Below are 16,076 nucleotides of genomic sequence, written 5' to 3'. Positions count from 1 at the left end.
TGTTATTACAAGGCCTGGTCGAACTACAGAGACAGAACGATAAGTTATTACAAGGCCTGGTCCAACTACAGAATAATAATGATCAGTTATTACAAAGCCTAGTCCAACTACAGAATAATAACCTATTACAAGGCCTGGTCCAACTACAGAATAATAACCTATTACAAGGCCTGGTCCAACTACAGAGACAGAATGATACGTTATTACAAGGCCTGGTCCAACTACAGATAAATAATGATCAGTTATTACAAGGCCTGGTCCAACTACAGAGACAGAATTATACGTTATTACAAGGCCTGGTCCAACTACAGATAAATAATGATCAGTTATTACAAGGCTTAGTCCAACTACAGAATAATAATGATCAGTTATTACAAGGCCTGGTCCAACTACAGAATACTAACCTATTACAAGGCCTGGTCCAACTACAGAATAATAATGATCAGTTATTACAAGGCCTGGTCCAACTACAGAATAATAACCTAGTACAAGGCCTGGTACAACTACAGAATAATAATGATCAGTTATTACAAGGCCTGGTCCAACTACAGAGACAGAACGATACGTTATTACAAGGCCTGGTCCAACTACAGAGACAGAATTATACGTTATTACAAGGCCTGGTCCAACTACAGAATAATAACCTAGTACAAGGCCTGGTCCAACTACAGATAAATAATGATCAGTTATTACAAGGCCTGGTCCAACTACAGAATAATAACCTATTACAAGGCCTGGTCCAACTACAGAATAATAATGATCAGTTATTAGAAGGCCTGGTCCAACTACAGAATAATAATGATCAGTTATTACAAGGCCTGGTCCAACTACAGAATAATAACCTATCACAAGGCCTGGTCCAACTTCAGAATAATAACCTATTACAAGGCCTGGTCCAACTACAGCTAAATAATGATCAGATATTACAAGGCCTGGTCCAACTACAGAATAATAACCTATTACAAGAACTGGTCCAAATACAGATAAATAATGATCAGTTATTACAAGGCCTGGTCCAAATACAGATAAATAATGATGACTTATTACAAGGCCCGGTCCAACTAAATAATTATACATTATTACAAGGCCTGGTCCAACTACAGAGACAGAATTGTACATTATTACAAGGCCTGGTCCAACTACAGATAAATAATGATCAGTTATTACAAGGCCTGGTCCAACTACAGAGACAGAACGATACGTTATTACAAGGCCTGGTCCAACTACAGAATGATACGTTATTACAAGGCCTGGTCCAACTACAGAGACAGAATTACACGTTATTACACGGCCTGGTCCAACTACAGAGACAGAATTGTACATTATTACAAGGCCTGGTCCAACTACAGATAAATAATGATCAGTTATTACAAGGCCTGGCCCGACTACAGAATGATAAGTTATTACAAGGCCTGGCCCGACTACAGAGACAGAACGATAAGTTATTACAAGGCCTGGCCCGACTACAGAGACAGAGCTATACGTTATTACAAGGCCTGGCCCGACTACAGAATGATAAGTTATTACAAGGCCTGGACCGACTAAAGAATGATAAGTAAATACAAGGCCTGGCCCGACTACAGAATGATAAGTTATTACAAGGCCTGGCCCGACTACAGAATGATAGGTTATTACAAGGCCTGGCCCGACTACAGAGACAGAATGATAAGTTATTACAAGGCCTGGCCCGACTACAGAGACAGAATGATAAGTTATTACAAGGCCTGGCCCGACTACAGAGACAGACCGATACGTTATTACAAGGCCTGGCCCGACTACAGAATGATAAGTTATTACAAGGCCTGGCCCGACTACAGAATGATACGTTTTTACAAGGCCTGGCCCGACTACAGAATGATAAGTAAATACAAGGCCTGGCCCAACTACAGAGACAGAGCGATAAGTTATTACAAGGCCTGGCCCGACTACAGAGACAGAACGACACGTTATTACAAGGCCTGGCCCGACTACAGAATGATAAGTTATTACAAGGCCTGGCCCGACTACAGAATGATAAGTAAATACAAGGCCTGGCCCGACTACAGAATGATAAGTTATTACAAGGCCTGGTCCATTGTCTTAAAAGTGGGGTTACATGTTGATCAACTTTCAAAGCAGAATAACTTTCCCATTGTTCCTCAAATGCAGTGTATGATATACCATGCTTGGTCCTTATACAGAATGGTAAGTTATACAAGGCCTAGTCCAACTACATGATAATAAGTTAATGCTATCTATGTTTACAGAAGGCTGGGAGCTGTCTTGGTTTATACAGTCAAACTGAAAACACACACATTCAGTCGGGGGGCACCTTAATTATGTAGCTGGTGGAGTTCTTGTCATCTGGGGCGATGTATAAGCGAATCAGCACACTCTTGCTGTGTTGGTTCCTAATCTGAGCCAATGTCTGCAGCAGGTCCCATCGTCCTGGTGACCAGAGCCACTCCCCCTCAAGCCCCTCCCCCAGGACGGGCCAGTGGAACTCAGGCTGCTGTAAAAGCTTCAACAGAGGACCACTGTCCACTTTCTCCAATATAGCTACACATAGAGACACACAGACACAAACACACACTTTGTACCACTATAGCACTTGTTTTTCATGTAACATCTCGGCTTCCTCGTGTGTGTGTGTGTGTGTGTGTGTGTGTGGTTGTAGGTTACCTTCGTCCATACAGGAGCGGTAGAACACCTTGGCCTTCCTGACAGCTTCTATCTCATCTGAGTCTGATGGAGCCTCCAGCAAGTCTACAACTCAGACAACATTTAGAGGTGGGGGAGTGGAGTCAGCGTATGAGAGTGTGTATGGGCTCATCATGTTCTCTCTCTCACCTTTGAGTTTGATATCAACGTGTTGGCGTAACCAAGGATAGACGCCGTATGAAGAGAAGTCTTCAGGAATAGGATTGTCTCTCAGCCAGCCACCACAGGAGAACCCATAGAAGTCATCACAGGGAGACACAGCCTGGTCCATCTTACTGAGGATAGATCCAGCTACACACACATTACAAGCTGATTGCAACATTCTACATGCAACAATTTCCTGTAAGGTGGGTGGGGCCTACCTGCTTCAATACATTCTGGAGTTAAGCAGAAGACATCCTGATTGGCTCTCTGGGAAACTGAGGAAAAGGATGAGACCTGATGAAGATTACAACACACCCCCCCACCCAAACACAATCATAAACAGACATACGGTATGTCCTGAAACAATCCCACTACCACCTGAACTCTCTCTCACTCTTTCCCTGTATGGTGTCCCCCATGCCCTGAAAATCCCCCCCCCACACAGTCATCAGCTTCCCTGTATGGTGTCCCCCATGCCATGAAACCCCCCCCCCCCCCCACACAGTCATCAGCTTCCCTGTATGGTGTCCCCCATGCCCTGAAAATCCCCCCCCCCCACACAGTCATCAGCTTCCCTGTATGGTGTCCCCCATGCCCTGAAAATCCCCCCCCCCACACAGTCATCAGCTTCCCTGTATGGTGTCCCCCATGCCCTGAGAATCCCCCCCCACACAGTCATCAGCTTCCCTGTATGGTGTCCCCCATGCTCTGAAAATCCCCCCCACACAGTCATCAGCTTCCCTGTATGGTGTCCCCCATGCCCTGAGAATCCCCCCCCACACAGTCATCAGCTTCCCTGTATGGTGTCCCCCATGCTCTGAAAATCCCCCCCCACACAGTCATCAGCTTCCCTGTATGGTGTCCCCCATGCCCTGAGAATCCCCCCCCACACAGTCATCAGCTTCCCTGTATGGTGTCCCCCATGCTCTGAAAATCCCCCCCCACACAGTCATCAGCTTCCCTGTATGGTGTCCCCCATGCTCTGAAAATCCCCCCCCCCCACAGTCATCAGCTTCCCTGTATGGTGTCCCCCATGCTCTGAAAATCCCCCCCCCCCACAGTCATCAGCTTCCCTGTATGGTGTCCCCCATGCCCTGAGAATCCCCCCCCCCCCCACACAGTCATCAGCTGTTTACGCTTTGAGTGTCATGGAGAAAGCTGACTCCATTTTAATAACACATATAGCTCACACACACACACACACACACACACACACACACACACACACACACACACACACACACACACTCCCCCCCACACACACACACACCCCCACACATACACACCCACACACCCAAACACACACACCTTAAAAATAACCAAATTAAATAAAATAGCCATTGTCTATTCACTTGCATGACCAGAGACAGGAGTGTGTGTACTGTATCTACAGAAACATATATCATTAAAACAACATTTCACCACAAAAATGTTGGCTTCATACAACAAGGACATAATAGTTACCACTTCTACCCCACCCTCACACACACGCACGCACACACGCACGCACACACACGCCTCCCTCAACCACTCCAGTTACTGCAACACCAGCTTTTTCCAAGACTAAACTCAGTCAGGGAAAGAGGTTGTGTGTATAACTCTGTGTAAAACAGTAGTGTGTCTACTCACCCAGTATGACAGCAAGCAGCAGAGCGATGCAGAAACACACACATGCGGCCAGCGCAGCCTTTAGGACACGACTGTTTCCTTGTTCTGGTTTAGGAACACACACACCCAGATGCTCCATCTCCATGTCTCCAATCAAAACAGACGCACACACTACCTCACTTTCAGCCACCTCTTTGTCCGTCTCCAAATCTATCTCTGTCTCTTTCTCCCTCCCTCCCTCTCTGTGTCGGTCTCCGTATGTCTCTCTTTCTCCCTCCCTCTCTCTGTGTCTCTCTCCCTCCTTCCCTCTCTGTGTCTGTCTCCGTATGTCTCTCTCCCTCCCTCTCTCTGTCTGTCTCTGTATGTCTCTTCCTCCCTCTCTGTCTGTCTCCGTATGTCTCTCTCCCTCCCTCTCTGTGTCTGTCTCCGTATGTCTCTCTCCCTCCCTCTCTGTGTCTGTCTCCGTATGTCTCTCTCTCTCCCACCCTCTCACTGTGTCGGCCTCCGTATCTCTCTCTCTCTTACTGAGTCGGCCTCTTTATCTCTCTCTCACTGTGTCGGACTACGTACATCTCTCTCTCTCCGTAACTCTCTCTCTGTCTCCGTATCTCTCTCTCTCTCCGTAACTCTCTCTCTGTCTCCGTAACTCTCTCTCTGTCTCCGTAACTCTCTCTCTGTCTCCGTAACTCTCTCTCTGTCTCCGTAACTCTCTCTCTGCCTCCGTATCTCTCTCTAGCCATAATCCTCTCCAAACTGTGGTTCAACCTACTTCTGTCTGACTCTCCTGCTCAAAGTGGACTCCCCCTCCCTCCCTCTGTCTCCTCCCTCTTTATCTTTCCCACATTTCCCCTCCCTCTATGCTCCCCTGAGACACTTACCAGAGACAGCTCAATCACCCTCTGCTGGAATCATGTGGAGAGTTACTCACCTTCTGCTGGAACCATATGGAGAGTTACACACCTTCTGCTGGAACCATGTGGAGAGTTACTCACCTTCTACTGGAACCATGTGGAGAGTTACTCACCTTCTGCTGGAACCATGTGGAGAGTTACACACCTTCTGCTGGAACCATGTGGAGAGTTACACACCTTCTGCTGGAACCATGTGGAGAGTTACTCACCTTCTACTGGAACCATGTGGAGAGTTACACACCTTCTGCTGGAACCATGTGGAGAGTTACACACCTTCTGCTGGAACCATGTGGAGAGTTACACACCTTCTGCTGGAACCATGTGGAGAGTTACTCACCTTCTGCTGGAACCATGTGGAGAGTTACTCACCTTCTACTGGAACCATGTGGAGAGTTACACACCTTCTGCTGGAACCATGTGGAGAGTTCCTCACCTTCTGATGGAACCATGTGGAGAGTCTGTGTGTGGGACAGTCTGTGTGTGGGACAGTCTGTGTGTGGGACAGAGGGTGTGTGGGACAGAGGGTGTGTGGGACACTGTGTGTGGGACAGTCTGTGTGTGGGACAGTCTGTGTGTGGGACAGAGGGTGTGTGGGACAGAGGGTGTGTGGGACAGAGGGTGCGTGGGACAGAGGGTGTGTGGGACAGAGGGTATGGGACAGTCTGTGTGTGGGACACTGTGTGTGGGACAGTCTGTGTGTGGGACAGAGGGTGTGTGGGACAGTCTGTGTGTGGGACAGAGGGTGTGTGGGACAGAGGGTGTGTGGGACAGTCTGTGTGTGTGACAGTCTGTGTGTGGGACAGAGGGAAAGAGAGACAAAGTAGCCAAACTGACTTGCACTAGTTAGACAAACTTGTTGCTGTCATAGGTTCTATCATACCATCTGGTAGTATCTTTCTTGACTGCATCAAATTGTTGTAGAGAAGCTAGCTAGCTACAGTAGTCAGCTAGCTAATGTGGTGCCGCTAATTGAGGCAATTTAGCTGCGCTCCCGTACTCGTCTATAACAACTCCATTCAGGGCCACCAGAAAATGTGTGGTGAGGCGGCATCATCACTTTCCAATCCCACACGTTTGATTTAGTTTAAGAAAATATATCAACGCAAAATGTTAAAATGATGAGCAAAGTGCTGTTTTGTAGACCGATTTGCCGGATGATTTGTCAACTCGCACACAATACCTCTGCCCTTCACATCGGAGTGCTGCACTCCTGACAGACACAAGCAAAAACTCTTCGATAAATGTATTAGCCGACAGTATATTCATAAACACCAGCCATCTGACATGCTGGATTATTGTTCAGTCGTATCAACTGCTACTAAGAACAGCAGCTGCAGCCTAGCAGGCTCTATTAGATGTCCCTCTGGCCAGGGTAAACCAATCGGTAACGTGTATTTATAACCCATTTGTGAGAAAATGTGAACGGGATCAAATTTGGTAATTTCTTCAAACTTGGGCTGTCTAGGCTACCTAGACCTTTCAATCCTAAATGATTAACTGCAATGAATCAATAAACACAAAAGCAGACTGAGTTCATGTTTAATTAGGCCTACAGTTGCATAGGGCCTGGACTACACGATACAATCCTGGATAAAGCAAGATCAGCCCTGTGAGTTTTATTGTCCAATCATGTTGCTTTCCCTGTGTATAGGAAACCCCACTAGTCCTTCTTTAAAATATAATTCATATGAACAAGTACAAAGCTGCTGGAGTTTGACAGGCTTTTCATCCTCCCTAAGGCCAGGAGTTTTTTTTACACCATGTGACCTGATAATAAAAACCTTGGTCCCATCATTGCCCACACAATACTATCGCATAGCTAACTAAAAAGCAAACCTTTGATTCCTCTCTGATAGGACAACACTGGATTCCACGTCTTCTTTTTAACCACTCACTGGAGAAAGAAAATCTAAATAGCTTTGGCATTCCTCTATGTCTGACAGGAAGAACACCACTCCACTAGATCCAATATGTCTGACAGGAAGAACACCACTCCACTAGATCCAATATGTCTGACAGGAAGAACACCACTCCACTAGATCCAATATGTCTGACAGGAAGAACACCACTCCACTAGATCCAATATGTCTGACAGGAAGAACACCACTCCACTAGATCCAGTATGTCTGACAGGAAGAACACCACTCCACTAGATCCAATATGTCTGACAGGAAGAACACCACTCCACTAGATCCAGTATTCAATATGTCTGACAGGAAGAACACCACTCCACTAGATCCAGTATTCACTGTCTGACAGGAAGAACACAACTCCACTAGATCCAGTATTCAATATGTCTGACAGGAAGAACACCACTCCACTAGATCCAGTATGTCTGACAGGAAGAACACCACTCCACTAGATCCAGTATTCAATATGTCTGACAGGAAGAACACCACTCCACTAGATCCATTATTCAATATGTCTGACAGGAAGAACACAACTCCACTAGATCCAGTATTCAATATGTCTGACAGGAAGAACACCACTCCACTAGATCCAGTATGTCTGACAGGAAGAACACCACTCCACTAGATCCAGTATTCAATATGTCTGACAGGAAGAACACCACTCCACTAGATCCATTATTCAATATGTCTGACAGGAAGAACACCACTCCACTAGATCCAGTATTCAATATGTCTGACAGGAAGAACACCACTCCACTAGATCCAGTATTCAATATGTCTGACAGGAAGAACACAACTCCACTAGATCCAGTATTCAATATGTCTGACAGGAAGAACACAACTCCACTAGATCCAGTATTCAATATGTCTGACAGGAAGAACACCACTCCACTAGATCCAGTATTCAATATGTCTGACAGGAAGAACACAACTCCACTAGATCCAGTATTCAATATGTCTGACAGGAAGAACACCACTCCACTAGATCCAGTATTCAATATGTCTGACAGGAAGAATACCACTCCACTAGATCCAGTATTCAATATGTCTGACAGGAAGAACACCACTCCACTAGATCCAGTATTCAATATGTCTGACAGGAAGAACACCACTCCACTAGATCCAGTATTCAATATGTCTGACAGGAAGAACACCACTCCACCAGATCCAGTATTCAATGTCTGACAGGAAGAACACCACTCCACTAGATCCAGTATGTCTGACAGGAAGAACACCACTCCACTAGATCCAGTATTCAATATGTCTGACAGGAAGAACACCACTCCACTAGATCCAGTATTCAATATGTCTGACAGGAAGAACACCACTCCACTAGATCCAGTATGTCTGACAGGAAGAACACCACTCCACTAGATCCAGTATTCAATATGTCTGACAGGAAGAACACCACTCCACTAGATCCAGTATGTCTGACAGGAAGAACACAACTCCACTAGATCCAGTATTCAATATGTCTGACAGGAAGAACACCACTCCACTAGATCCAGTATTCATTGTCTGACAGGAAGAACACCACTCCACTAGATCCAATATGTCTGACAGGAAGAACACCACTCCACTAGATCCAGTATGTCTGACAGGAAGAACACCACTCCACTAGATTCAATATGTCTGACAGGAATAACACCACTCCACTAGATCCAGTATGTCTGACAGGAAGAACACCACTCCACTAGATTCAATATGTCTGACAGGAAGAACACCACTCCACTAGATCCAGTATTCAATATGTCTGACAGGAAGAACACCACTCCACTAGATCCAGTATTCAATATGTCTGACAGGAAGAACACAACTCCACTAGATCCAGTATTCAATATGTCTGACAGGAAGAACACCACTCCACTAGATCCAGTATTCAATATGTCTGACAGGAAGAACACAACTCCACTAGATCCAGTATTCAATATGTCTGACAGGAAGAACACCACTCCACTAGATCCAGTATTCAATATGTCTGACAGGAAGAACACCACTCCACTAGATCCAATATGTCTGACAGGAAGAACACCACTCCACTAGATCCAGTATTCAATATGTCTGACAGGAAGAACACCACTCCACTAGATTCAATATGTCTGACAGGAAGAACACCACTCCACTAGATCCAGTATTCAATATGTCTGACAGGAAGAACACCACTCCACTAGATCCAGTATGTCTGACAGGAAGAACACCACTCCACTAGATCCAATATGTCTGACAGGAAGAACACCACTCCACTAGATCCAGTATTCAATATGTCTGACAGGAAGAACACAACTCCACTAGATCCAGTATTCAATATGTCTGACAGGAAGAACACCACTCCACTCGATCCAGTATGTCTGACAGGAAGAACACCACTCCACTAGATCCAGTATTCAATGTGTCTGACAGGAAGAACACCACTCCACTAGATCCAGTATTCAATGTGTCTGACAGGAAGAACACCACTCCACTAGATCCAGTATTCAATATGTCTGACAGGAAGAACACAACTCCACTAGATCCAGTATTCAATATGTCTGACAGGAAGAACACCACTCCACTAGATCCAGTATTCAATATGTCTGACAGGAAGAACACCACTCCACTAGATCCAGTATTCAATATGTCTGACAGGAAGAACACAACTCCACTAGATCCAGTATTCAATATGTCTGACAGGAAGAACACCACTCCACTAGATCCAGTATTCAATATGTCTGACAGGAAGAACACAACTCCACTAGATCCAGTATTCAATATGTCTGACAGGAAGAACACCACTCCACTAGATCCAGTATTCATTATGTCTGACAGGAAGAACACAACTCCACTAGATCCAGTATGTCTGACAGGAAGAACACCACTCCACTAGATCCAGTATTCATTATGTCTGACAGGAAGAACACAACTCCACTAGATCCAGTATTCAATATGTCTGACAGGAAGAACACCACTCCACTAGATCCAGTATGTCTGACAGGAAGAACACCACTCCACTAGATCCAGTATTCAATATGTCTGACAGGAAGAACACCACTCCACTAGATCCAGTATTCAATGTGTCTGACAGGAAGAACACCACTCCACTAGATCCAGTATGTCTGACAGGAAGAACACCACTCCACTAGATCCAGTATTCAATATGTCTGACAGGAAGAACACAACTCCACTAGATCCAGTATTCAATGTGTCTGACAGGAAGAACACCACTCCACTAGATCCAGTATGTCTGACAGGAAGAACACCACTCCACTAGATCCAGTATTCAATATGTCTGACAGGAAGAACACAACTCCACTAGATCCAGTATTCAATATGTCTGACAGGAAGAACACAACTCCACTAGATCCAGTATTCAATATGTCTGACAGGAAGAACACCACTCCACTAGATCCAGTATGTCTGACAGGAAGAACACCAATCCACCAGATCCAATATGTCTGACAGGAAGAACACCACTCCACTAGATCCAATATGTCTGACAGGAAGAACACCACTCCACTAGATCCAGTATGTCTGACAGGAAGAACACAACTCCACTAGATCCAGTATACAATATGTCTGAAGGCTGTTCACTACTGGAGAGGCCCAGTGGTCGATATAGGTCAAATAGAGACAATTAGACATACTGTGCACTTTTGCATTTCTGTTCTGTACACACATTCATTCACTCTCAAATTCATTCACTCTCACAGACATTCACACTCAAATTCATTCACTCTCACAGACATTCACACTCAAATTCATTCACTCTCACAGACATTCACTTCTCCTGTTCATTCTACTGTTTCATGCATGTTAAAGAGAGAAAGTGTTTAAACCACTTTCTCTCTCCCACTCACACCCATGATCATGGGTTGCATAAAATGATCTCTAACAGCGTGTGTCTGTGTGAGTCTACCTTCAGAGAGTGTGTGTGTGTGTAGCATCAGAGAGTGTGTCTGTGTGTAGCATCAGAGTGTGTGTGTGTGTGTGTCTACCTTCAGTGAGTGTGTGTGTGTGTAGCATCAGAGAGTGTGTGTGTGTGTGTGTCTACCTTCAGTGAGTGTGTGTGTGTGTAGCATCAGAGTGTGTCTGTGTGTGTCTACCTTCAGAGAGTGTGTGTGTGTAGCATCAGAGAGAAACAAATGGTATTAGCAGATCATATTAACATGACATCTCCCTGTGTTTGCATGTATTTTTTTATTTGTTGTTCTGGACACTGGGATGTTCTGGTCTCAAACGTAATCAGATCTGAAAAGACAGACCAGAGCCTTAGGATAGAGGTGACTGGTCTAACCATCTACAGACACTAACAGTACAAACACAATACAGAAGGGACCATGGTGTTTCTGCATGAGGGCGGCAGGTAGTTTAGCAGTTAAGAACGTTGGGCCAGTACCCTTAAAAAGACATGACTTCCCTTTGCAACTAAAATCACTCATCAAACACAACTTCAGAACACAGAGAACTCTTTCACCCCTCCCTCTCATGTTTATACAAACCTCTACCCAGCCTGTCATTACTCTGAAGGAGGTACACCATCCCCCTACACACTTCACTGTCTGAAACACATACATACACACACACACAACTAGATGTGTGCTTATCTTGACAAAGTTAAACACACATACTGGAGACAGACACACATCTTTGTGGTTAGACAGAAGTAGAATCAGTATTTACTGACATTTGTCTGTGGGATACACACCCCAGTAAATTACACTGTATCACCTAATTAGAAAGAAACACACACACACACACACACACACACACACACACACACACACACACAGAGTCTGGTAGGAATATGAAGAACTGAAAAGTCCATAGTGAGATCATTCCTCTTTATTTCACAGAGAGAGACGGGAGAGAGCAATATATTTCAAATGTCTTTCTTTTGGAACTTCTGTGAGTGTAATGTTTACTGTTAATTTTTATTGTTTATTATCTATTTCACTTGCTTTGGCAATGTTAACATATGTTTCCCATGCCAATAAAGACCTTGAATTAAATTAAATTGAGAGACAGACAGACAGACACAGACAGAAAGAGAGGAGAGACAAATGGATAAAACAACAATGTATCATGAAATCCCTAGACAGAAACACATACCTCTTCACAGCGCGTGTGACGCCCCCCCCCCCCCCCCCACACACACACACACACACACACACACACACAGAGTCTGGTAGGAATATGAAGAACTGAAAAGTCCATAGTGAGATCATTCCTCTTTATTTCACAGAGAGAGACGGGAGAGAGCAATATATTTCAAATGTCTTTCTTTTGGAACTTCTGTGAGTGTAATGTTTACTGTTAATTTTTATTGTTTATTATCTATTTCACTTGCTTTGGCAATGTTAACATATGTTTCCCATGCCAATAAAGACCTTGAATTAAATTAAATTGAGAGACAGACAGACAGACACAGACAGAAAGAGAGGAGAGACAAATGGATAAAACAACAATGTATCATGAAATCCCTAGACAGAAACACATACCTCTTCACAGCGCGTGTGACGCCCCCCCCCCCCCCACACACACACACACACACACACACACACACACACTCCAGAGAGTAGAGAAGGTGCAGCTGAACACAACATTTCCCCAGCATCCCTTAGTCACCATGTGCACCGCAGTGCCTGATGGGAACTGGAGTCTTTCTCTCAGCAGGAAGAGACCCACAATGCCTTTGTGCGGAGGCACAGCACAGCACCCCGGGAGATAGTCTCTTGGCGTTGGTTGCCATGGAGGCGTTGGTGGTTGGTAGTCATAGTTACCGTTACCGGGCAGTAACCATCCACAGCCCCAGCGCTACATTAGCAGCCAGCAGAGCACTTCCTCCCAGCAACAGGAAAAAGCCAATCAGCTCGCGGTGCTGCCGATCTGTAACCACAGTGACCAGTGTGGCCTCCAGCAGAGCGGAGAGCATCCATTGGCCGTCGAGAGCGAAGCATGGAACAGAGTTGACCACGGCTAACGCTCCAGACAGGGATATAACGTATCTGATAAACACTGGGTTAAGATATATTCAGGACAGATAGACACTACACACACTGGGTTAAGATATATACAGTACATATACACACTACACACACTGGGTTAAGATATATACAGTACATATACACACACTACACAAATTGCAAACCGTTCTAGCTACCTACTGTTCTGGAGGAGGCTTGTGGTCAACCCTAACAGGTTGCTAGCTAGTTAGCATGTGGTTGCTAGCGAGTTAGCAGCCATTTTAAGGGCTCCTGAACAATTGTGCAATTTTCTGTGTTTTTTTGGCGCTGATCTTAACTTTTTTTGTACATAATGTTTCCGCCATCTTTTCATATGACCAAAAAGAGCTTCTGTACATCAGAACAGCGTTCACTAACCTCCATTTGGTTGAGGTTTTCTATTTCAATGAGTCAGCGGTGAAGTACAGTGCCTTGCAAAAGTATTCATCCCCTTTGGCATTTTTCCTATTTTGTTGCATTACAACCTGTAATTTAAATATATTTTTATTTGGATTTCATGTGATGGACATACACAAAATAGTCCAAATTGGTGAAGTGAAAAAAATAACTTGATTATAAAATGTAAAAAAAAAAAAAATAAATGGAAAAGTGTTGCGTGCATATGTATTCACCCCCTTTGCTATGAAACCCCTAAATAAGATCTGGTGCAACCAATTACCTTCAGAAGTCACATAATTAGTTAAATAAAGTCCACCTGTGTGCAATCTAAGTGTCACATGATCTCAGTATATACACACTTGTTCCGAAAGGCCCCAGAGTCTGCAACACCACTAAGCAAGCGGTACCACCAAGCAAGCGGCACCATGAAGACAGCTCTCCAAACAGTTCAGGGACAAAGTTGTGGAGAAGTACAGATCAGGGTTGGGTTATAAAAAAATATCCAAAACTTTGAACATCCCACTGGGCACCATTAAATCCATAAAAAAATGGAAAGAATATGGCACCACAACAAACCTGCCAAGAGAGGGCCGCCCACCAAAACTCACGGACCAGGCAAGGAGGGCATTAATCAGTGAGGCAACAAAGAGACCAAAGATAACCCTGAAGCAGCTGCAAAGCTCCACAGTGGAGATGGGAGTATCTGTCCATAGGACCACTAACCTCTCTTGGGTAGGGGGCAGTATTTTCATGTCCGGATGAAAAGCGTGCCCAAAGTAAACTGCCTGTTACTCAGGCCCAGAAGCTAGGATATGCATATAATTGGTAGATTTGGATAGAAAACTCTAAAGTTTCTAACTGTTAAAATTATGTCTGTGAGTATAACAGAACTGATATGGCAGGCGAAACCCCGAGGACAAACCATCCCCCCACCAAAAAAATTCTGCCTACCACTGTTTTCAATGGCTGTCACTTTTATTATAAGGCGAAATCCTCCCAGATTGCAGTTCCTAGGGCTTCCACTAGATGTCAACAGTCTTTAGAAAGTGTTTAATGCTGGGTTTTGGAAAAATTAGCAAGAAATTGTAGTTTTTCAAGGTGGCTCCCATTTTGGCTGTAGTGTTCCCAAGCGCGTGGAAGAGAGCGCGTTCTTTGGTATTTTTCTCCGGTAAAGACAATAACAATTCTCTGTCTTAAATTGTATAATTTATTTACGTATTAGGGTACCTAAGGTTTGATTATAAACGTTTTTTGACTTGTTTGGAAAAGTTTATTAGTAACGTTTGGGATTCATTTTGTATGCATTTTGATGGAGGGAAACTGGGTGGATTATTGACTGAAGCGCACCATTTAAACTGAGTTTTTATGGATATAAAGAAGAACATTATCGAACAAATGGACCATTTGTGATGTATCTGGGACCTTTTGGAGTACCAACAGAAGAAGATCAAAGGTAAGGCATTTATTATATCGCTATTTCTGACTTCCGTGGTGCACCTGCCTGGTTGAAATAATTTTTTTATGCTTTTGTATGCGGGGCGCTGTCCTCAGATAATAGCATGGTGTGCTTTCGCCGTAAAGCCTTTTTGAAATCTGACACAGCGGCTAGATTAACAAGAAGTTAAGCTTTATTTGATGTATTCCACTTGTGATTTTATGAAAGTTAAATATTTATAATTCTGTAGCTTGAATTTCGAGCTCTGCAATTTCACCGGATGTTGGCCAGGTGGGACGCTACCGTCCCACCTGCCCATAAGAAGTTAACTCGTACACTCCACAGAGCTGGGCTTTACGGAAGAGTGGCCAGAAAAAAAGCCATTGCTTAAAGAAAAAAAATAAGAAAACATGTTTGGTGTTCGCCAAAAGGCCAGCAGAACCCATCTGACTTGAAGGAGCTGGAGCAGTTTTGCCTTGAAGAATGGACAAAAATCACAGTGGCTAGATGTGCCAAGCTTATAGAGACATATCCCAAGAGACTTGCAAATGAAATTGCTTCAATAGGTGGCTCTAAAAAGTATTGACTTTGGGGGGTGAATAGTTATGCACGCTCAAGTTTTGTTTTTTGTGTTATTTCTTGTTTGTTTCACAACAAAAAATATTTTGCATCTTCAAAGTGGTAGGCATGTTGTGCAAATCAAATGATACAACCCCACCGCAAAAAAATCTATTTTAATTCCAGGTTGTAAGGCAACAAAATAGGAAAAATGCCAAGGGGGGTTGAATACTTTCGCAAGCCACTGTACATACTGCCTATCCTGGACAAGACCCAAATCCACGACACTCGAAAAAGGAAGAGGCAGCGTTATAGAGACAGGCGTGCGGGATACCTGACGAGACTACGTTGGCGAGCAGATAATCCACCTCTACCCTCAGTTCTATTGGCGAATGTGCAATCACTGGAGAATAAACTGGATGAGCTCCCTTCA

General features: G+C 44.3%; 3 protein-coding genes across 36 annotated transcripts in view; all 3 read right to left on the bottom strand.

Annotated features, from left to right (window-relative positions):
* phex (phosphate regulating endopeptidase homolog, X-linked) overlaps positions 1–4,718 on the bottom strand; it is a 27,021-nt gene extending 22,303 nt beyond the window's left edge. For all 34 annotated transcript variants that reach the window (XR_003878654.1, XR_003878655.1, XR_003878631.1 and 31 more), the window contains exons 1-5: positions 4,474–4,718; positions 3,063–3,119; positions 2,830–2,991; positions 2,662–2,745; positions 2,312–2,538 (exon numbers count right to left, since the gene is read on the bottom strand). Coding sequence is in view for 4 of the 34 variants with exons in the window: in XM_029755056.1 (XP_029610916.1) it covers positions 2,312–2,538; positions 2,662–2,745; positions 2,830–2,991; positions 3,063–3,119; positions 4,474–4,597 (654 nt within the window). In the remaining 30 variants the exon portion in view is untranslated. The remainder of the gene's footprint in view (positions 1–2,311; positions 2,539–2,661; positions 2,746–2,829; positions 2,992–3,062; positions 3,120–4,473) is intronic.
* Positions 4,719–6,496: 1,778 nt separating this feature from the next.
* Positions 6,497–11,112, bottom strand: LOC115195243 (uncharacterized). Its single transcript, XM_029755019.1, has 4 exons — positions 11,107–11,112; positions 7,870–8,643; positions 7,697–7,831; positions 6,497–7,658 (listed from the first exon to the last, which is right to left on the bottom strand). The coding sequence occupies exons 1-4, from the start codon at positions 11,110–11,112 to the stop codon at positions 7,596–7,598; spliced, it is 978 nt and encodes a 325-aa protein (XP_029610879.1). The 3' UTR covers positions 6,497–7,595.
* Positions 11,113–11,895: 783 nt separating this feature from the next.
* The window catches only part of mbtps2 (membrane-bound transcription factor peptidase, site 2), a gene marked incomplete in the record, with an annotated part of 64,336 nt that continues 60,155 nt past the window's right edge, over positions 11,896–16,076 (bottom strand). The window contains 1 exon segment of the mRNA XM_029755055.1: positions 11,896–13,254. Coding sequence (XP_029610915.1) covers positions 13,032–13,254 — 223 coding nt within the window.

Source organism: Salmo trutta, chromosome 6, assembly GCF_901001165.1.
Source record: "Salmo trutta chromosome 6, fSalTru1.1, whole genome shotgun sequence".
Lineage (NCBI taxonomy): Eukaryota > Metazoa > Chordata > Actinopteri > Salmoniformes > Salmonidae > Salmo > Salmo trutta.
This window is presented reverse-complemented; position numbering and strand designations above follow the sequence as displayed.